Source organism: Somniosus microcephalus, unplaced genomic scaffold, assembly GCF_052327205.1.
Source record: "Somniosus microcephalus isolate GS21.2 unplaced genomic scaffold, FLI_Smic_1.0 unresolved_chr2, whole genome shotgun sequence".
In the NCBI taxonomy this organism is placed as follows: Eukaryota; Metazoa; Chordata; class Chondrichthyes; order Squaliformes; family Somniosidae; genus Somniosus; species Somniosus microcephalus.
The window spans coordinates 89,494,354-89,517,118 of record NW_028225180.1 but is presented as its reverse complement, the minus strand read 5'-3'; the positions used below and the strand labels follow the sequence as shown (position 1 = coordinate 89,517,118).

Genomic DNA, 22,765 nt, shown 5'->3' with positions numbered 1-22,765 from the left:
CCCTCCGACAGTGCGGCGCCCTCTCAGTACCGCCCCTCCGACAGTGCGGCGCTCCCTCAGTACCGCCCCTCCGACAGTGCGGCGCTCCCTCAGTACCGCCCCTCCGACAGTGCGGCGCTCCCTCAGTACCGCCCCTCCGACAGTGCGGCGCTCCCTCAGTACTGCCCCTCCGACAGTGCAGCGCTCCCTCAGTATTGCCTCTCCGACAGTGCGGCGCTCCCCCAGTACTGCCCCTCCGACAGTGCGGCGCTCCCTCAGTATTGCCTCTCCGACAGTGCGGCGCTCCCCCAGTACTGCCCCTCCGACAGTGCAGTGCTCCCTCTGTTTTGCCTCTCCGACAGTGCGGCGCTCCCTCAGTGCTGCCCCTCCGACAGTGCGGTGCTCCCTCAGTATTGCCTCTTCGACAGTGCGGTGCTCCCTCAGTACCGCCTCTCCGACAGTGCAGCACTCCCTCAGTACTGCCCCTCCGACAGTGCGGCGCTCCCTCAGTACTGCCCCTCCGACAGTGCAGCGCTCCCTCAGTACTGCCCCTCCGACAGTGCGACACTCCCTCAGTACTGCCCCTCCGACAGTGCAGCGCTCCCTCAGTACTGCCCCTCCGACAGTGCGGCGCTCCCTCAGTGCTGCCCCTCCGACAGTGCGGCACTCCCTCAGTACTGCCCCTCCGACAGTGCGGCGCTCCCTCAGTACTGCCCCTCCGACAGTGCGGCGCTCCCTCAGTACTGCCCCTCCGACAGTGCTGCGCTCCCTCAGTACTGCCCCTCCGACAGTGCGGCGCTCCCTCAGTACTGGCATCGGGAGTGTCGGGCCTGGATTATGTGGCTGAAGTCTCTCGAGTTGCGACAAGATAATCAAAAGGTGCGACAAAGCAAAGCTCGCAGCAAAACTAATAGCAGGACCCAGTCGGGAGATCACATGGTCGGAGCTCAGTGCCGGTCTTTGCCAAATAGCAGAATTAAATTAAAGAGCGTATAATGAGCCGAGCCAGTCTGATGAGTGAGGCTTTTAACCACAGCTCTCTTCTTGTGTTCCTGTACAGGCAGAACCTTACAAAATAGAACACTAGTTTTTATTATAAGGTGTCCACCCTCTTTATAGAACCGTCTCTGCTGTTGCAGTTTACGTAGAAGCATAGAAGATAGGAGCAGGAGTAGGCCATTCGGCCCCTCGAGCCTGCTCCACCATTTAATGAGATCATGGCTGATCATCCAAATTCAGTACCCTGTCCCTGCCTTCTCCACATATCCCTTGATCCCTTTAGCCTTAAGAAATATATCCAACTCCTTCTTGAATATATTTAATGAATTGGCCTCCATTGCCTTCTGTGGTAGAGAATTCCACAGGTTCACCACTCTCTGGGTGAAGAAATTCCTCCTCATCTCTGTCCTAAATGGCTTACCCCTTATCCTTAGACGGTGACCCCTGGTTCTGGACTCCCTGACCATCGGGAACATCCTTCCTGCATCTAGTCTGTCTAGTCCTGTTAGAATTTTATAAGTTTCAATGAGATCCCCTCTCATTCTTCTAAACTCCAGCGAATACAAGCCCAATCGACCCATACTCTCCTCATACGTCATTCCTGCCATCCCAGGTATCAGCCTGGTGAATCTTCGCTGCACTCCCTCCATGGCAAGAACATCCTTCCTCAGATAAGGTGACCAAAACTGCACACAATACTCAAGGTGCGGTCTCACCAATGCCCTGTACAACTGCAGCAAGACATCCTTGTTCCTGTACTCGAATCCTCTCGCTATGAAGGCCAACATACCATTTGCCTTCTTAACCGCCTGCTGCACCTGCATGCTTACCTTCAGCGACTGGTGCACAAGGACACCCAGGTCTCGTTGCACTTCCCCTTCTCCCAATCTATTGCCGTTCAGAATAATCTGCCTTCCTGTTTTTGCCACCAAAGTGGATAACCTCGCATTTATCCACATTATACTGCATCTGCCATGCATCCAATCACCCAACCTGTCTGTGTCTGATGAATTTACGAGTTACTGACCACACCATTTCTCTCCCCAATAAACACACGCACAATTACTCCGCAATCCAACCAGGAGCATGGGTTGCGCTGATGCCCTCTGGTACCTCCTTCATGTGACTGCCCCGCAGTGAATGTTGCCTGGCTATTCGACTCTAGGGGCTTCACAGACCAGCCCGATTCCCATCCACTCTTGAAACCCGCGTTTTGCGTCAGGGCCCACCCGGCTGATTCTCTACCACACCCCGCGCCCCCCGCCTCCAACCGCAACCCCTCCCTGCAAACTATGATGCAAGAACAACCGAAATTGCGTCTACGAACTTGGGTCCAATTAACCCCTGCCCTTTAACCACTGAACACTAGACCTGCTCCTAACTCGCAGCGTGCACCAGCATGGGAGGTTGGCTAGTTGCTTCCTTGACAGGTAATATGGAAATATATCATCGATCCTTCATCGTCGCTGGGTCAAACTCCTGGAACTCCCTCCCTAACAGCACTGTGGGAGCACCTTCACCACACGGACTGCAGCGGTTCAAGAAGGCGGCTCACTACCACCAGCTTCTCAAGGGGCAACTGGGGATGGGCGGAATGTGATTTTTATTTTTTAGTGCATCATTTACCAAGGTGCAAATCAGGCAGACAGTTGCTAATTTCATTTGTTTGATCACTTGGACAGACCGACTCAGGAACTCAAAGAAGCAGGAACAATATCTGCCGTTTAGTTTCAATCCTGTAAAAAATGTTGTTAAACAACGAAACCCAGGACTACATTGCAATACGGTGTTAGATACAGAGTAAAGCTCCCTCTACACCATCCCATCAAACACGCCCAGGGCAGGTACAGCACGGGTTAGATACAGAGTAAAGCTCCCTCTACACTGTCCTATCAAACACTCCCAGGGCAGGTACAGCAAGGGTTAGATACAGAGTAAAGCTCCCTCTACACTGTCCCATCAAACACTCCCAGGGCAGGTACAGCACGGGTTAGATACAGAGTAAAGCTCCCTCTACACTGTCCCATCAAACACTCCCAGGACAGGTACAGCAGAGTAAAGCTCCCTCTACACTGTCCCATCAAACACTCCCAGGGCAGGTACAGCACGGGTTAGATACAGAGTAAAGCTCCCTCTACACTGTCCCATCAAACACTCCCAGGGCAGGTACAGCACGGGTTAGATACAGAGTAAAGCTCCCTCTGCACTGTCCCCATCAAACACTCCCAGGGCAGGTACCGCACGGGTTAGATACAGAGTAAAGCTCCCTCGACACTGTCCCATCAAACACTCCCAGGACAGGTACAGCAGAGTAAAGCTCCCTCTACACTGTCCCGTCAAACACTCCCAGGGCAGGTACAGCACGGGTTAGATACAGAGTAAAGCTCCCTCTACACTGTCCCATCGAACACTCCCAGGACAGGTACAGCAGAGTAAAGCTCCCTCTACACTGTCCCGTCAAACACTCCCAGGGCAGGTACAGCACGGGTTAGATACAGAGTAAAGCTCCCTCTACACTGTCCCATCGAACACTCCCAGGGCAGGTACAGCACGGGTTAGATACAGAGTAAAGCTCCCTCTACACTGTCCCATCAAACACTCCCAGGGCAGGTACAGCACGGGTTAGGTACAGAGTAAAGCTCCCTCTACACTGTCCCATCAAACACTCACAGGGCAGGTATAGCACAGGTTAGATACAGAGTAAAGCTCCCTCTACACTGTCCCATCAAACACTCAATTTTACAATTTTTTTACAATTTAAATCGCTTTATTGGCATGATAAGTTACATCTTATGTTGCCAAAGCATCAAAATACATTTATGGTTTAGCACATAAACGCAGTTCTATTCATACAGTGTATAAACAGGTATATCCCTGAGTGTATAAATATACATTCGCATTGTTTATATATATTTTTTTCTTAGTTTACTGGTTGTCCCTCTGTTCATGGCAAGCTGTAACATAGTGCGCCGCCAGTGTTATACAGCTTCTCTCCTCTCCCAGTAGGAATGGGAGTTTTTGGTTGTCATTCAGATTTCTGAAATCAGGGCATATTTGTGAGAATTTTTGGTAGAAATTCTCCCTGATGCCCTGATATTTTCCACAAGCTGTGAGGAAGTGCATCTCTGTCTCCACCACTCCCTGACTGCAGTGAGAGCATATCCTGTCCTCTCTTGGCAGCCTGGTCTGCCTGTGTCTGCCTTTTTCGATCGCTAGGCTATGTTCGCTAAGTCTGTACCTTGTCAAGGTTCTTCTCAGTTTGTTATCCTTTACCATGGTCAGGTAATCAGCTATGTTGTATTGTCTGTTTAGGGCCAAGTAGCAATTGAGTTTGCTTTGGGTTTTTGTTGTTTCTGCCCAATATGTCAGATATTTTTCCTTTTGCTTAGCGACGATTGTGTTGGGTCGAATTCTTTGTGTTACCCTGTCACTGTCCTGGGGCTGGTTATTGTTAGTATTGTTAGTAGTTACTTCACTGAGTCCCAGGACTAATTGACTGAGGGTATTCTTCTTTATGGTCAGCTCTTGGCATTTCAGGGCGTCGTAGTGATAGCATTGGGGATTGCTCATTTGTAGGTGATTCCAAAATTTGGTGGCTCTTTTTTGGATAGTGATTATTAATGGATATTGGCCTAGTTCCGCCCTGCATGCATTGTTTACTGTTTTCCTTTGAGTCCGGAGGATACTTTTACAGAATTCTGCATGTAGGATCTCAATTGGGTGTTTGTCCCATTTTGCAAATTCTTGTTGAGTTAGCGGTCCCCATACCTCACTGCCATAGAGTGCAATTGGTTCAATTACTGATTTGAAAATTTTGAGCCAAATGCTAATTGGGATTTCTATTTGGATTGATTTTTTGATGGCATAGAAAGCCCTTCTTGCTTTCTCTTTCAGTTCATTCACAGCCAGTTTGAAGTTTCCCGTAGAACTGATTTTTAAGCCCAAGTATGTGTAGTTAGTGGTTTGTTCAATTTTGGTTGTTCCTACTGTGAAATTTATTTTGGGTCCCTGATGTTTGGATCTTTGCTGGAACACAAGGACTTTGGTTTTTTGGGGATTTATTGTCAGGGCCCAAGTCTGGCAGTACGACTCCAGCAGGTCCAGGTTTTGCTGTAGCCCCTCTTTAGTAGGTGACAGCAGAACCAGGTCGTCTGCATAGAGGAGGAATTTAACCTTGGATTCATATAGGGTGAGGCCGGGTGCTGTAGATTGTTCAAGTAGTTTTGCCAATCCATTTATGTAAATATTAAAGAGTGTCGGTGAGATTGGCGAGCCCTGCGTCACCCCCCGCCCCTGTGGGAAGTATTTTGTTTGTTTGTCTCCAATTTTAACTGCACATTTGTTGTTTGTATACATTGATTTAATTACATCATATGTTTTCCCTCCTACCCCACTTTCGATAAGTTTCAGGAATAAACCGTCATGCCAGATGGAGTCGAAAGCCTTCTGGAAATCTACAAAGCATGCGTAGATTTTGCTTTTGTTATTGTGAACGTGTTTGTCAATTAGGGTCTGTAGGGTGAAGATATGATCGGATGTTCTATAGTTTGGCAGGAATCCAATTTGGCTTTTACTCAAGACATTGTGCTCCTCAAGGAAGTTTATAAGTCTTTTGTTTATGATGCTACAGAATACCTTCCCCAGGTTACTGTTTACACAGATGCCTCGATAGTTGTTTGGGTCGATTTTGTCCCCACTTTTGTATATGGGCGTAATGAGTCCTTTGTTCCAGATATCAGGGAAATAACCGACACTCAGAACCAAGTTGAAGAGTTTTAGGATAGCCAGTTTCATTTTGTTGTCTGTGTGTTTAATCATCTCGTTTAGTATGCCATCTGTCCCGCAGGCTTTTCCTGGTCGCAGGTCCTTGAGTTTTTCAAGAAGTTCTTTTTCTGTTATTATGGCGTCCAGCGGGTTTTGGTTATCTTTTATGGCCATTTCTAGCTTTTCCAGTTTTTTGCATATTTGGTGTTGCTCTGGTCTTAGTGTTTTTTTCTGGTATAATTTTTCAAAGTGGTTTACCCATGTGTCCCCATTTTGAATGGCCAAATCGTCGTGTTGTTTTTTGTGTAGTGTTTTCAAGTTTTCCCAGAAACAATTGGAATCAATGGATTCCTCCATGGAGCTGAGTGTATTCTTAATATATTGCTCTTTTTTGGTTCTGAGTGTGTTTCTGTATTGTGTTAGTGTCTGACAATAAGTAAGGCGTAGTTCCTCGTTTTCTGGATGTCTGTGTTTTTGGTTTGATATTTTTCTAAGTTTTTTCCTCATGTTATGGCAATCTCGGTCAAACCATTTTTCATAGTTTTTTGTTTTGGGTTTGTTCTTGCGAGCTTTCAAGTTTGCATTTGTTGCCAAATTATCAAAAATATTGTTTAGTTTACTAACTGCCCGGTTTACGCCTTCTTTATTGTGAGTGTATATGTTATCCAGAAAGGTGCAGGTGCAGCACGGGTTAGATACAGAGTAAAGCTCCCTCTACACTGTCCCATCAAACACTCCCAGGGCAGGTACAGCACGGGTTAGGTACAGAGTAAAGCTCCCTCTACACTGTCCCATCAAACACTCACAGGGCAGGTATAGCACAGGTTAGATACAGAGTAAAGCTCCCTCTACACTGTCCCATCAAACACTCCCAGTGCAGGTGCAGCACGGGTTAGATACAGAGTAAAGCTCCCTCTGCACTGTCCCCATCAAACTCTCCCAGGGCAGGTACTGCACGGGTTAGATACAGAGTAAAGCTCCCTCTACACTCTCCCATCAAACACTCCCAGGGCAGGTACAGCACGGGTTAGATACAGAGTAAAGCTCCCTCTACACTGTCCCATCAAACACTCCCAGGGCAGGTACAGCACGGGTTAGATACAGAGTAAAGCTCCCTCTACACTGTCCCATCAAACACTCCCAGGGCAGGAACAGCACGGGTTAGATACAGAGTAAAGCTCCCTCTACACTGTCCCATCAAACACTCCCAGGGCAGGTACAGCACGGGTTAGATACAGAGTAAAGCTCCCTCTTCACTGTCCCATCAAACACTCCCAGGGTAGGCCATTCGGCCCCTCGAGCCTGCTCCGCCATTCAATGCGATCATGGCTGATCTGATCTTGGCCTCAACTCCACTTCCCTGCCCGCTCCCCATAACCCTCGACTCCCTTATCGTTCAAAAATCCGTCTATCTCCACCTTGAATATATTAAATGACCCAGCCTCCACAGCTCTCTGGGGTAGAGGATTCCAAAGAGTCACCACCCTCGGAGAGAAGAAATTCCTCCTCATTTCCGATTTAAAAGGGCGACCCTTTATTCTGAAACTGTGTCCCCGAGTTCTAGATACCCCCACGAGGGGAAACATCCTCTCAGCATCTACCCTGTCGAGCCCCCTCAGTATCATATGTTTCAATAAGATCCCCTCTCATTCTTCTAAACTCCAGTGAGTATAGGCCCAACCTGCTCAATCTTTCCCCATAAGGCAACCCCTTCATCTCCGGAATTAACCTCGTGAATCGTCTCTGAACTGCCTCCAATGCAAGTATATCTTTCCTTAAATAAGGAGACCAAAACTGTACGCAGTACTCCAGGTGTGGTCTCACCAACACCCTGTACAGTTGTAGCAGGACTTCCCTACTTTTATACTCCAACCCCCTTGCAATAAAGGCCAACATTCCACTTGCCTTCCTAATTACTTGCTGTACCTGCGTGCTGACTTTTTGTGATTCATGTACGAGGACCCCCAGATCCCTCTGTACCGCAGCATTTGTAATCTCTCCCCATTTAAATAATAATTTGCTTTTTAATTTTTCCTACCAAACTGGATAACCTCACATTTTCCCACATTACACTCCATCTGCCAGATTTCTGCCCACTCACTGAGCCTGTCTATAGCCCTTTGGAGATTCTTTGCGTCCTCCACACAATTTGCTTTCCCACCTATCTTTGTATCATCAGCAAATTTGGCTACATTACACTCGGTCCCTTCATCCAAGTCATTAATATCGATTGTAAATAGTTGAGGCCCCAGCACTGACCCCTGCGGCACCCCACTAGTTACAGTTTGCCAACCTGAAAATTACCCATTTATCCCGACACTCTGTCTTGAATATACTCAACGACTGAGCCTCCACAGCCCTCTGGGGCAGAGAATTCCAAAGATTCACCGCCCTCTGAGTGAAGAAATTCCTCCTCATCTCAGTCCTAAATGGCCGACCCCTTATCCTGAGACTGTAACCCCTGGTTCTAGACTCTCCAGACAGGGGAAACATCCTCCCTGCATCTACCCTGTGAAGCCCTGTAACAATTTTGTATGTTTCAATGAGATCACCTCTCATTCTTCTAAACTCTAGAGAATATAGGCCTAGTCTACTCAATCTCTCCTCATAGGACAATCCCCCCATCCCAGGAATCAGTCTGGTGAACCTTCGTTGCACTCCCTCTATGGCAAGTATATCCTTCCTTAGGTAAGGAGACCAAAACTGTCCACAATACTCCAGGTGTGGTCTCACCAGGGCCCTATATAATTGCAGTAAGGCGTCTTTACTCTTATACTCAAATCCTCTTGTAATAAAGGCCAACATACCATTTGCTTTCCTAATTGCTTGCTGTACCTGCATGTTAACTTTCAGTGATTCGTGTACAAGGACACCCAGGTCCCTCTGAACACCAACATTTCCCAATCTCGCACCATTTAAAAAATACTCTGCATTTCTATTTCTCCTACCAAAGTGGATAACTTCACATTTCTCCACATTATATTCCATTTGCCATGTTCTTGCCCACTCACTTAGCCTGTCTATATCCCCTTGAAGCCTCCTTGCGTCCTCCTCACAACTTACATTCCCACCTAGCTTTGTATCATCAGCAAACTTGGATATATTACATTTGGTCCCCTCATCCAAATCACTGATACAGATTGTGAATAGCTGAGGCCCAAGCACTGATCCTTGCGGGACCCCACTAGTTACAGCCTGCCAACCCAAAAATGGCCCTTTTATTCCTACTCTCCTGTTTTCTGTCCGTTAACCAATCCTCAATCCATGCTGGTATATTACCCCCAATCCCATGAGCCCTCATTTTGTTTAATAACCTCTTGTGTGGCACCTTATCGAATGCCTTCTGAAATTCCAAATACAGTACATCCACTGGTTCCCCCTTATCTACTCTGCTAGTTACAATCTCAAAAAACTCTAACACATTTGTCAAACACGATTTCCCTTTCGTAAATCCGTGTTGACTCTGCCCAATCCTATTATTATTTTCTAAGTGCCCTGTTACCATGTCCTTAATAATAGATTCTAGCATTTCCCGTACTACTGATGTCAGGCTAACCGGTCTGTAGTTCCTTCTTTTCTCTCTTCCCTCCTTTCTTAAATAGTGGGGTTACATTTGTCACCTTCCAATCTGCAGGAACCGTTCTGGAATCAATGGAATTTTGGAAAATGACATCCAATGCATCCACTATCTCTATAGCCACCTCTTTCAAAACCCTAGGATGTAGGCCATCAGGTCCAGGGGATTTATCGGCTTTCAGTCCCATTTCTCCAGTACAATGTTTTTTACCAATACTAATTTCTTTCAGTTCCTCACTCTCGCTAGACCCTTGGATCTCCACTATTTCCGGAAAGTTTTTTGTGTCTTCTTCCGTGAAGACAGACACAAAGTATTTGTTTAATTTCTCATGCCATTTCCTTATTCCCCATTATAATTTCTCCTGTCTCTGCCTGTAAGGGACCCACATTTACTTTCACTAATCTTTTCCTTTTTACATACCTATAGAAGCTTTTACAATCTGTTTTTATGTATCTCGCTAGTTTACTCTCATTCTATTTTCCCTTTCTTTATCAATTTCTTGGTCCTCCTTTACTGAATTCTAAAATCCTCCCAATCCTCAGGCTTACTACTCTTTTTGGCAACATTATAAGCCTCTTCCTTTGATCTAATACTATCTTTAACTTCTCTTGTTAACCACGGTTGGACCACTTTTCCTGTGGGGTTTTTGTGCCTTAAAGGAATGTATATTTGTTGTAAATTATGTATTAATTCTTTAAATGCTAGCCATTGCTTATCTACCGTCATACCTTTTAATGTAGTTTCCCAATCTACCTTAGCCAACTCGCCCCTCATACCTACGTAGTTTGCTTTGTTTAGATTTAAGACCCTAGTTTTGGATTTAACTAAATCACTTTCAAAGCTCAATATAAAATTCTATTATATTATGGTCACTCTTCCCTAAAGGCCCCTTTACTACAAGGTTATTAATTAACCCTTTCTCATTGCACAATACTAGATCTAAAATAGCCTGTCCCCTAGTTAGTTCCTCAACAGACTGATCTAGAAAACTATCTTGTATACATTCCATGAATTGGTCCTCCACACTATTACTGCAAATTTGGTTTGCCCAGTCTATATGTAGATTAAAGTCCCCCATGATTACTGTGTTACCCTTGTTACATGCGCCTCTAATTTCCTGATTTATACTCTGCCCTACATTACAACTACTGTTTGGGGGCCTATAAACAACTCCCATCGATGTTTTCTGCCCCTTGCTGAGTCTTAGCTCCACCCAAACTGATTCTACTTCTTGATTTTCGAAGCTAAGATCCTTTCTCTCTACTGTCTCTATCACATCCTTTATTATCAGGGCTACCCCTCCTCCTTTTCCATTTTGCCTATCTCTTCTAAAAGTTAAGTATCCTGGAATATTTAGTTCCCAACCTTGGCCACATTGTTCCTCAGGGCAGTGTCCTAGGCCCAACCATCTTCAGCTGCTTCATCAATGACCTTCCCTCCAACATAAGGTCAGAAATGGGGATGTTCACTGATGACTGCACAGTGTTCAGCGCCATTCACAACTCCTCAGATAATGAAGCAGTCCGTGCCCGCATTCATCAAGACCTGGACAACATTTAGGCTTGGGCTGATAAGTGGCAGGTAACATTTGCGCCACAGAAGTGCCAGGCAATGACCATCTTCAACAAGCGAGAGTCCAACCACCGCCCCTTGACATTCAACGGCATTACCATCGCCGAATCCCCCACCATCAACATCCTGGGGGTCACCATTGACCAGAAACTTAACTGGACCAGCCACATAAATACTGTGGCAACAAGAGCAGGTCAGAGGCTGGGTATTCTGCAGCGAGTGTCTCACCTCCTGACTCCCCAAAGCCTTTCCACCATCTACAAGGCACAAGTCAGGAGTGTGATGGAATACTCTCCACTTGCCTGGATGAGTGCAGCTCCAACAACACTCAAGAAGCTCGACAAAGCAGCCCGCTTGATTGGTACCCCATCCACCACCTTAAACATTCACTCCCTCCACCACCGGTGCACCGTGGCTGCAGTGTGTACCATCTACAAGATGCACAGCAGCAACTCGCCAAGGCTTCTTCAGCAGCACCTCCCAAACCCGCGACCTCTTCCACCTAGAAGGACAAGGGCAGCAGGCGCATGGGAACACCACCACCTCCAAGTCACACACCATCCTGACTTAGAAGTATATCGTCGATCCTTCATCGTCGCTGGGTATAAATCCTGGAACTCCCTCCCTAACAGCACTGTGGGAGCACCTTCACCACACGGACTGCAGCGGTTCAAGAAGGTGGCTCATCACCACCTTCTCAAGGGCAATTAGGGATGGGCAATCAATGCTGGGCCTCGCCAGCGACGCCCAGATCCTATAAACGAATTTTTTTTTTAATTGAGTAGACTAGGCCTATATTCTCTAGAGTTTAGAAGAATGAGTGGGGATCTCATTGAAACATATAAAATTCTTACAGGACTTGACAGGGTAGATGCTGAGAGGTTGTTTCCCCCTGTCTGGGGAGTCTAGAACCAGGGGTCACAGCCTCAGGATAAGGGGTCGGCCATTTAGGACCGAGATGAGGAGAAATTTCTTCACTCGGAGGGCGGTGAATCTTTGGAATTCTCTACCCCAGAGGGCTGTGGAGGCTCAGTCGTTGAGAATATTCAAGACAGAGATCGATAGATTTTGGGATATTAAGGGAATCGAGGGATATGGGGATAGTGCAGGAGAGTGGAGATGAGGTAGATCAGCCATGATCTTATTGAATGGCGGAGCAGGCTCGAGGGGCCGAATGGCCTCCTCCTGCTCCTATTTCTATTTTGCCTGATGTCACCTTATTCACTGATGCCTTTGTTGCTCTCTCTGTCCCTTCCTGACCCACTCTGTTTATTTTTACCCCAAACTCTACTCTGCTCTACAGCCTTGACATTTCTCTCGCTGCCCCTTTAAATGTCATGAAACTGTTCAGAAACTAACGGTGGAACTTTTGGAGTGTAGGTTGCAGGAAAACCACAAGTAACTGAACTTGTTACTTCCTCTCCCCTGGAGGCAGTGCGATCAGTCTGAGCGGTGACGGTTATCTGGGCTCTGCTCCTGTTCCATTGCTTGCTAGTCTTGTTGCCCTGATGTTTGGCCCTCCTCTCCCCAGGTGTGGACTGGCGCTGAGGCACGGATGCCATCCCCGCCCAGCTGGCCCATTCTTCATGGTGGGGATATTCGACCGTGGAGGGTGGCGTCGCCGAGCCCCGATCCTGCCTGCAGCCGAAACCCAAGCACGTCCCAACCCAGGGGGGGGGGGAGGTGGTTACCGGGCTCTGACAGGGCTAGAGAGAGTCTTCCAGGGCCCCGAGCCAAATGCACACTCCTCAGCATGAGCAGTGGGTGTCTGGAGGGCTGTTCAACCGTGAGGGGCAGCCAACACCCACACTCACACACAAACACAAACAGTCACAGGATCAAGCAGGAATCCTCAGCACATACCCAGTACCCAGGGGTCGGGGGGGGGGGCGGTTGGCAGTCCCTTGTCCGTCTGGTTCAGTACCACACAAGGCAGTGCAGTCACCCACTGAGACACCAGGGGAGCCTTCTTCCACCTCAAGACAGCTCCCAGCTCAGTTTGTTTTTGCTGAACTTCAGTGAGGAGGTGAGATTGGGAGCGGTCACTGCACAGCGCAATCCCGTCGATCTCCGATCCCTGACTTTTCTGCGCAGTTACCTGATCACAGACTGGGCTGCAATCGGGGGTAAAACCGGCCCCAGCAACCCGGACTGCGGAAAATCAGGCTGGGTCCCCTGCTCCCGCTCGCTATGCAGTGACCCCCCCCGCTGGAAACTGCGTACGAGCGCGGGTGTCGGGCGAGCACAGAATCAGGCTTGCTGGCGATGCACTCCCGGTCGAATGGCCACGAATAATTGGCCACTTCGGCGAGGCAGCCGACGCTGGCAGAGCCCAGAGCCGCCGACGAGAATCAGCGCCCTCGGGAGAGGAGGGGGGGTACAAGTTGGGAAAAGGGGGAGTGGCTTCAGCTATGAAGAGAGACTGGACAGGCTGGGGTTGTTTTCCTTCGAGCAGAGAAGGCTGAGGGGGGACCTGATTGAGGTGTTCAAAATGATGAGGGGCATAGATAGGGTAGATAGAAAGGAACTTTTCCCCTTAGTGGAGGGGTCAATAACCAGGGAGCATAGTTTCAAGGTAAGGGGCAGGAGGTTTAGAGGGGATTTGAGGAAAAACTTTTTCACCCAGAGGGTGGTTGGAATCTGGAACTCACTGCCTGAAAGGGTGGTAGAGGCAGGAACCCTCACAACATTCAAGAAGCATTTAGATGAGCACTTGAAACGCCATAGCATACAAGGCTACGGACCAAGTGCTGGAAAATGGGATTAGAATAGACAGGGCTTGATGGCCGGCGCAGACACGATGGGCCGAAGGGCCTCTTTGACTCTATGGCCCTATGGCGATGGCCCCTGTGGCGGACGCCCCTGACTCGCAGTCTGCCCCTGAGCGCGGTTTACTCAGCTCGTCTGTGGCTCGCCAATTTCTCAACTTCTCCCAACACTACGACAGTGACGGCACCCAGTCCCGTTCACCCATCACCCCCTGTGCTCACTGCCCCATGTCCTAACTCACACCCAGCCCCGTTCACCCATCACCCCCTGTGCTCACTGCCCCGTGTCCTAACTCGCACCCAGTCCCGTTCACCCATCACCCCCTGTGCTCACTGCCCCGTGTCCTAACTCGCACCCAGTCCCGTTCACCCGTCACCCCCTGTGCTCACTGCCCCGTGTCCCAACTCGCACCCAGTCCCGTTCACCCATCACCCCCTGTGCTCACTGCCCCGTGTCCTAACTCGCACCCAGTCCCGTTCACCCATCACCCCGAGCTCACTGCCCCGTGTCCTAACTCTCACCCAGTCCCGTTCACCCATCACCCCCTGTGCTCGCTGACCTACATTGGCTCCCGGTCCGGCAACGCCGCGATTTTAAAATTCTCAACCTGGTGTTCAAATCCCTCCACGGCCTCCTCGCCCCCCTCCCTATCTCTGTAACCTCCTCCAGCCCTACAACCCTCCCTATCTCTGTAACCTCCTCCAGCCCTACAACCCTCCCTATCTCTGTAACCTCCTCCAGCCCTACACCCCTCCCTATCTCTGTAACCTCCTCCAGCCCTACAACCCTCCCTATCTCTGTAACCTCCTCCAGCCCCACAACCCTCCCTATCTCTGTAACCTCCTCCAGCCCCTACAACCTCCTCCAGCCCTACAACCCTCCCTATCTCTGTAACCTCCTCCAGCCCCTACAACCCTCCCTATCTCTGTAACCTCCTCCAGCCCCTACAACCCTCCCTATCTCTGTAACCTCCTCCAGCCCTACACCCCTCCCTATCTCTGTAACCTCCTCCAGCCCTACAACCCTCCCTATCTCTAACCTCCTCCAGCCCTAACCCCTCCCTATCTCTGTAACCTCCTCCAGCCCCACAAACCTCCCTACCTCTGTAACCTCCTCCAGCCCTACAACCCTCCCTATCTCTGTAACCTCCTCCAGCCCCACAAACCTCCCTATCTCTGTAACCTCCTCCAGCCCTACAACCCTCCCTATCTCTGTAACCTCCTCCAGCCCCACAACCCTCCCTATCTCTGTAACCTCCTCCAGCCCTACAACCCTCCCTATCTCTGTAACCTCCTCCAGCCCTACAACCCTCCCTATCTCTGTAACCTCCTCCAGCCCCTACAACCCTCCCTATCTCTGTAACCCCCTCCTGCCCTACACCCCTCCCTATCGCTGTAACCCCCTCCTGCCCCTACACCCCTCCCTATCGCTGTAACCCCCTCCAGCCCCCTACAACCCTCCCTATCTCTGTAACTTCCTCCAGCTCCACAACCCTCCAAGATCTCTGCGCTCCTCCAATTCTGGCCCCTTGCGCATCCCCCGATTTCCATCGCTCCCACAAACAACAATTACATAAATGACTGGACAATCTGGGTTTTTTTTCCAGCGATGTTGGTTGAGGGATAAATATTGGCCCCAGGACACCGGGGAGAACTCCCCCTGCTCTTCTTCCAATAGTGGCCGTGGGATGTTTTCATCCAGCCGAGAGGGCAAACGGGGCCTCGGTTCAACGTCTCATCCGAAAGACGGCACCTCCGACAGTGCGGCACTCCCTCAGTACTGCCCCTCTGACAGTGCGGCGCTCCCTCAGCACTGCCCCTCCGACAGTGCGGCGCTCCCTTAGTACTGGCACCGGAGAGCATCAGCCTGGATTATGGCGCTCGAGTCTCTGGAGTGGGACTTGAACCCACGTCCTTCTGACTCCGAGGCGAGAGAGAGATACCCACTGAGCCACGGCTGACACCCGACACAATTGCATTGCTCACTTAAATGAAAAATAGGACAAATTAAAACTAGCAGCTTGAAAAAGTAGAAAATGCAAAGTGAAAGCTCAGACGAGACAGGCTCATTACTGCTGAAGATGGCACCGTGTTAACACAAGATAAGGTCAGCCTCAGCTGAAGAGCCACATCAGTGAGATAAGAAAACGGAAACGAGAGCGAGAGAGAGAGCTGTCTGATTATTGCTTCTCCTTTTCTCTAGAGCTGCACTTTACAAGGTGAATTTAACCGGACCTTAAAGACATCGCCGTAGGTGCCGCTGCCAATCCGCTGGATCAACTCAAACTCGTCCAGAGGGTTTTTGTTGGAGATCACCAGCTCCAGGTCAGGAGCATCATAAAACATGTTGTTCATCATCGCGGTGTAGTCCTGCGTTCAGCTTGCTCACTCGCGCCTCTCTGCCCACTCCCCTTCGCTCCCCTCTTCGACCCAAGCACCAGCGCCCGCCGAACCCCAGCCGCAGGTTCCTTCTCCTCAAGGGCCGGCCGACATGGGTGTCTGCGGGTAGCCTCCTCGCACCGACTCACTCGCCTTTTCCTGTCATGCGCGGCAGTTCAGCCACAGGGACAAGGTTGTCTCTTCTCTCTCTCTCTCTCTCTCTCTCGTGTGAAGTGTGACACCTCCAGGCCAAACTAAATTGAGAAGACGGCAGTCACGTCAGTCTTGTAGCATCTTACCCGCGCCAAAGTAAAATTGTGTAAGAATCGCATTCGATTTTCTAGAACGAGGGGTCACAGTCTCAGGATACGGGGTAGGACATTTAGGACTGAAATGAGGAGAAATTTCTTCACTCAGAGGGTGGTGAACCTGTGGAATTCTCTACCACAGAAGGCTGTGGAGGCCAAGTCACTGAATATATTTAAGGAGATAGATAGATTTCTGGACACAAAAGGAGTCAAGGGGTATGGGGAGAGAACGGGAATATGGTATTGAGATAGATGATCAGCCATGATCATATTGAATGGCGGAGCAGGCTCGAAGGGCCGAATGGCCCACTCCTGCTCCTATTTTTCTGTGTTCCTTGTAATTTCATTTGTCGCCGGCCGGCCCCTTTTAAGGGCTCTGCGGGCCATTCAAAATACTTTTTCTCTGAGAATCCGGCTGCGCGGGGTCCCTGGAGCGCTGTGCGGCCACACCCAGCTTAACCGGGAACATTGCTCGCATTTCTCCCGCGCGCCTTTCGCCGCCTCACCGACGTCCCAAAGCGCCTCGCAGCTGACGAAGTACGGGGTTCTTTTTCCCGGCGGCGTAATGTCGGGAAACGCGGCGGGGGCCATTAGCGTGCAGCAAGCTCCCGCAAAAACAGCAATGCCATGATAGCCGGATAGGTGTCAAAATGCCCGCTTTAAACAGGGGGCGATTGTGGTGGCCTACCGCAGGTTCACACTCGACCTCTGCCGCGTTGAAAGGTCCCAGAGCGTTTGGCGCAATTACTTCTGTGAAGTGCGGTTACCTCGGCCGATGCAGCCGCCATTTTGCACACAGTAAGATCCCACACTCAGCAACGACCCAGTTCACCCGGAGGTTTTTTTTTTATCCCCAGTGATGTTGGTTGAGGGATAAATATTGGCCCCCGGGTCACTAGGGAGAACTCCCCCTGCTCTTCCAGTCGTGTGCAGGGCTGTGAACAATCACGAGGGGTTAAAAGACTGGCCCGGGCGCGAGATAAAAGTCTCTTCAGCAAAGCCGATAAAAGATTGAAAACACAAGACTCACTGTTTTTATTAAAAATAATTCTATTGTACAAAACGCTATTCACAAACTCAGGAGAAAAACACAAAGTACAAATCAGCTCGATTCAAATTCGACTAATCTTCGAGTACAAAATAAAGAGGTGTACGCTCCAACTCCAGGGGGAGTTAGAGTTCTACCACACTCGCTAATCTCTACACTCTTCGCTCGCAGTCCAACTCTTCCTTCTGTTGCTGTTCGCGAGGGTTCGTGGGGTTCTGACCAGTACAGGTATGTTGCCCGGGTCCCGTCCTGGGTCGGTGCGGAGTAAGGGGGGGGGGGGGGGGAGGGAAACCAGCCAGGGTCCCTGCTCCTCTCTACAGATCTGTGACCCCTGGACTCCCCCTCCCTCCATCCCTCTCTCCCTCCCCTCCCTATCTCCCTCCATCCCTCTCTCCACTCCGTCCCTCCCTTTCTCCCTCTCCGTACCGTCCCTCCCTCCCCGTCTCCCTCTCTTCCCTCCGTCCCACTCCCTCCCCATCCCCCTCTCACTCCCTATCCCTCGCTCCCCCTCCCTCCTTCCCCCGCCCTCCTTCCCCCACTCCCCCTCTTGCTCTCCCAGTCTCACTCTGCCTCCCTCCTTCTCTCGCGCTCTCACTCCCTCCCCATCGCTCCCTCCCTCCCCCCTCTTGCTCCCACCCTCCCTCCTTCCCCCACTCCCCCTCTTGCTCTCCCAGTCTCACTCTGCCTCCCTCCTTCTCTCGCGCTCTCACTCCCTCCCCATCGCTCCCTCCCTCCCTACCCCCTCTTGCTCCCACCCTCGCTCTCCCCCTCCCTCCTTCCCCCACTCCCCCTCTTGCTCTCCCAGTCTCACTCTGCCTCCCTCCTTCTCTCGCGCTCTCACTCCCTCCCCATCGCTCCCTCCCTCCCTCCCTACCCCCTCTTGCTCCCACCCTTGCTCTCCCCCTCCCTCCCTACCCCCTCTTGCTCCCACCCTCGCTCTCCCCCTCCCTTCCCCCTCTATCTCTCTCTCCCTCTAGCTTTCTCCCCCTCCCTCCCCCCTTGCTCCCACCCTTGTTCTCCCCCTCCCTCTATCTATCTCTCTCCCCCTCCCTCCCTCTATCCCTCTCTCCCTCTCACTCCCCCTCCCCCTGGCTAGAGGGACTTCCGCTGCCTCTTCATGAAGGACAGGGTGTAATCGCTGGCCGAGCTCATCTTCTGTTTCTTCATCTGGACCTGGGACTGTGCGGTCAGCTGCAGCTTGATGGCGCTGGAGTTGATCTTCAAGGCCGTCAGCAGCTCCTTCATGCCCTTCATCTTCTCGCTGTGGAAGGTGACACAGGGTCCGGCGGGGGCGGGCGGGACGGGCAGCGCCCTCTGGACGGGGGCTGACCGCCGGCGCTCCGCCACCTTCTCCGCCAGGAACTTCTTGGCGGGCGGCGGCTCCTCGGCCTTGGACTCGCGGCGGGGGCCTCGCCGCCGGGCGTCCCGCGAGTCGTCGCTGTGCTGGTCGTCGTCCTCGTTCGTCTCCGTGTCCTTCACGATTATCGTCACTTTGTGCCGAACCTACGGCAAAGGCAGAGAGATTAGTGCCGACCGGCCGTGCCTCAGTGGGCAGCGCGCTCGATCCCGCTCGCCTCGGAAGCAGGGGGTTCGAGTCTCGCCTCCGCACGTCCCAAACGCTTCACCCCCAATGAAGTACTTTCTGAAGTGTAGTCACTGTTGTAATGTGGGAAACGCGGCAGCCATTGTGCACAGCAAGCTCCCACAAACAGCAATGTGACAACGACCCTATCGAACCTATTGGGAGAGGTTCGAACTATCGGGAAAGTCTGAACAGGGGAGGCTGTGGGGCGACCTGATCGAGGTCTTTAAGATTATGAAGGGGTTCGATAGGGTCGACGTAGAGAAGATGTTTCCACTTGTGGGGGAGACCAGAACTAGGGGCCATCAATATAGGATCGTCACTAATAAATCTCTCTCTCTCTCTCGCTCACAGTGTGGGGGAGGGAGTGCAGGGGGGGGGGAGCGGAGTGCGGGGGGGGGGGGGGGAGCGGCGTGCGGGGGGGGGGGGGGAGCGGCGTGCGGGGGGAGGGTGGGGTGCGGGGTGCGGGGGGAGGGTGGGGTGCGGGGGGGGTGGAGTGCGGGGGGGGTGGAGTGCGGGGGGGTGGAGTGCGGGGGGGGTGGAGTGCGGGGGGGGTGGAGTGCGGGGGGGGTGGAGTGCGGGGGGGGTGGAGTGCGGGGGGGGGGGGGAGTGGGGTGCAGGGGGTAGGGGGTGCGGGGGGGGAGGGTGGAGTGCGGGGGGGGAGGGTGGAGTGCGGGGGGGGAGGGTGGAGTGCGGGGGGGGGGAGGGTGGAGTGCGGGGGGGGGAGGGTGGAGTGCGGGGGGGGAGGGTGGAGTGCGGGGGGGGGAGGGTGGAGTGCGGGGGGGGGAGGGTGGAGTGCGGGGGGGAGGGTGGAGTGCGGGGGGGGAGGGTGGAGTGCGGGGGGGGAGGGTGGAGTGCGGGGGGGGGAGGGAGGGTGGAGTGCGGGGGGGGAGGGTGGAGTGCGGGGGGGGGGAGGGTGGAGTGCGGGGGGGGAGGGTGGAGTGCGGGGGGGGAGGGTGGAGTGCGGGGGGGGGGGAGGGTGGAGTGCGGGGGGGGAGGGTGGAGTGCGGGGGGGGGAGGGTGGAGTGCGGGGGGGGGGAGGGTGGAGTGCGGGGGGGGGGAGGGTGGAGTGCGGGGGGGGGGGAGGGTGGAGTGCGGGGGGGGGGAGGGTGGAGTGCGGGGGGGGGGGAGGGTGGAGTGCGGGGGGGGGAGGGTGGAGTGCGGGGGGGGGAGGGTGGAGTGCGGGGGGGGGGGAGGGTGGAGTGCGGGGGGAGGGTGGAGGTGCGGGGGGGGGGAGGGTGGAGTGCGGGGGGGGGAGGGTGGAGTGCGGGGGGGGGAGGGTGGAGTGCGGGGGGGGGAGGGTGGAGTGCGGGGGGGGGAGGGTGGAGTGCGGGGGGGGAGGGTGGAGTGCGGGGGGGGGAGGGTGGAGTGCGGGGGGGGAGGGTGGAGTGCGGGGGGGGGGAGGGTGGAGTGCGGGGGGGGGGAGGGTGGAGTGCGGGGGGGGGAGGGTGGAGTGCGGGGGGGGGGAGGGGTGGAGTGCGGGGGGGGGAGGGTGGAGTGCGGGGGGGGGAGGGTGGAGTGCGGGGGGGGGGAGAGGGTGGAGTGCGGGGGGGGGGGAGGGTGGAGTGCGGGGGGGGGGGAGGGTGGAGTGCGGGGGGGGGGGAGGGTGGAGTGCGGGGGGGGGGGAGGGTGGAGTGCGGGGGGGGGGAGGGTGGAGTGCGGGGGGGAGGGCGGAGGGGGGGAGGGCGGAGGGGGGGGAGGGCGGAGTGCGGGGGAGGGCGAGTGCGGGGGAGGGCGGAGTGAGGGGGAGGGCGGAGTGAGGGGGAGGGCGGAGGGGAGGGCGGAGTGCGGGGGGGAGGGCGGAGTGCGGGGGGGGAGGGCGGAGTGCGGGGGGGGGAGGGTGGAGTGCGGGGGGGGGGGGGGAGGGTGGAGTGCGGGGGGGGGAGGGGCGGAGTGCGGGGGGGGGAGGGTGAGTGCGGGGGGGGGAGGGTGGAGTGCGGGGGGGGGGGGGAGGGTGGAGTGCGGGGGGGGGAGGGGTGGAGTGCGGGGGGGGGGGAGGGTGGAGTGCGGGGGGGGGGAGGGTGGAGTGCGGGGGGGGGGAGGTGGAGTGCGGGGGGGGGAGGGTGGAGTGCGGGGGGGGAGGGTGGAGTGCGGGGGGGGAGGGTGGAGTGCGGGGGGGGGAGGGTGGAGTGCGGGGGGGGGGAGGGTGGAGTGCGGGGGGGGAGGTGGAGTGCGGGGGGGGAGGGTGGAGTGCGGGGGGGGGGAGGGTGGAGTGCGGGGGGGGGGGAGGGTGGAGTGCGGGGGGGGGAGGGTGGAGTGCGGGGGGGGGAGGGTGGAGTGCGGGGGGGGGGAGGGTGGAGTGCGGGGGGGGGGAGGGTGGAGTGCGGGGGGGGGGGGGGGTGGGTGGGGGGGGGGGGGAGGGTGGGGGGGGGGGGGGGGGGTGGAGTGCGGGGGGGGGGAGGGTGGGGTGCGGGGGGGGGGGGGGGGTGGGGGTGGGGGGGGGGGGGGGTGGGGGGGGGGGAGGGGGGGTGGGGGGGGGGGGGGGAGGGGTGGAGTGCGGGGGGGGGGAGGTGGAGTGCGGGGGGGGGGGAGGGTGGAGTGCGGGGGGGGGAGGGGAGTGCGGGGGGGGGAGGGTGGAGTGCGGGGGGGGGAGGGTGGAGTGCGGGGGGGGGAGGGTGGAGTGCGGGGGGGGGGGGGGAGGGGGAGTGCGGGGGGGAGGGTGGAGTGCGGGGGGAGGGTGGAGTGCGGGGGGGGGGAGAGCGGAGTGCGGGGGAGGGCGGAGTGCGGGGAGGGCGGAGGGGGAGGGCGGAGTGCGGGGGGGGAGGGCGGAGTGCGGGGGGGGGAGGGCGGAGTGCGCGGGGGGGGAGCGGAGTGCGCGGGGGGGGAGCGGAGTGCGGGGGGGGGAGCGGAGTGCGGGGGGGGGAGCGGAGTGCGGGGGGGGGAGCGGAGTGCGGGGGGGGGTAGCGGCGTGCGGAGGGAGGGTGGCGTGCGGGGGGAGGGTGGCGTGCGGGGGGAGGGTGGGGTGCGGGGGGAGTGCAGAGTGCGGGGGGGGGGGAGTGGGGTGCGGGGGGGGGGGGCGGGGGGAAGAGAGGGGGGTGCCGGGGGGGGGGGGGGGGGAGGGTTAGGTAAAACTACTTGAACAATCTACAGCACCCGGCCTCACCCTATATGAATCCAAGGTTAAATTCCTCCTCTGTGCAGATGACCTGGTTCTGCTGTCACCAACTAAGGAGGGTCTACAGCAGAACCTGGATCTGCTGGAGTCGTTCTGCCAGACCTGGGCCCTGACAATAAATCCCAAAAAAACCTAAGTCCTTGTGTTCCAGCAAAGATCTAGACATCAGGGACCCAGAATCAAATTTCACACTAGGAACAACCAAATTGAACAAACCACTAACTACACATACGATAGCAAAATACTGCAGATGTTGGAAATCCGAAATAACAACAGAAAATGCTGGAAAAACTCAGCAGGTCAGGCAACATCTGTGGAGAGAAATTTGAGTTGACGTTTCGGGTTTGACCCTTCTTCAAAACTGGAGAGAAAAGGAACTAGATCGAAGGCAGGGCTGCGATCGGACAAAAGAATAAAAGAACCAAAAGAAGTAAAAGAGATTAGAAGCTAGACGAGATGGTAATAGGCTGGGATTAGGTGTAAAGTGTGCTGGCAGGGCGAAAGATAGCTGCCAGGTGTGAGAGAGAAACAAAAGGAAAGGGGGGGGGGGGGGGGAAGGAAAGGAGTGGAAAAATATAAGTAAAATGAAATGGGGGCCGAGGTTATGATCTGAAATTGTTGAACTCGATATTGAGACCGGAAGGCTGCAGACTGCCTAATCGGAAGATGAGGTG

General features: G+C 54.3%; 2 protein-coding genes across 6 annotated transcripts in view; both read right to left on the bottom strand.

Moving 5' to 3' along the window:
* The window catches only part of map4k2 (mitogen-activated protein kinase kinase kinase kinase 2), a 143,992-nt gene extending 127,783 nt beyond the window's left edge, over nucleotides 1-16,209 (bottom strand). For all 5 annotated transcript variants that reach the window (XM_085976307.1, XM_085976308.1, XM_085976309.1 and 2 more), the window contains exon 1: nucleotides 15,895-16,209. In XM_085976307.1, the coding sequence (XP_085832433.1) occupies nucleotides 15,895-16,017 (123 nt within the window). In that variant the 5' untranslated portion in view covers nucleotides 16,018-16,209. The remainder of the gene's footprint in view (nucleotides 1-15,894) is intronic.
* Nucleotides 16,210-18,434: 2,225 nt separating this feature from the next.
* men1 (multiple endocrine neoplasia I) overlaps nucleotides 18,435-22,765 on the bottom strand; it is a 31,603-nt gene continuing 27,272 nt past the window's right edge. The window contains exon 9 of the mRNA XM_085976306.1: nucleotides 18,435-18,897. Coding sequence (XP_085832432.1) covers nucleotides 18,487-18,897 — 411 coding nt within the window. The 3' untranslated portion in view covers nucleotides 18,435-18,486. The remainder of the gene's footprint in view (nucleotides 18,898-22,765) is intronic.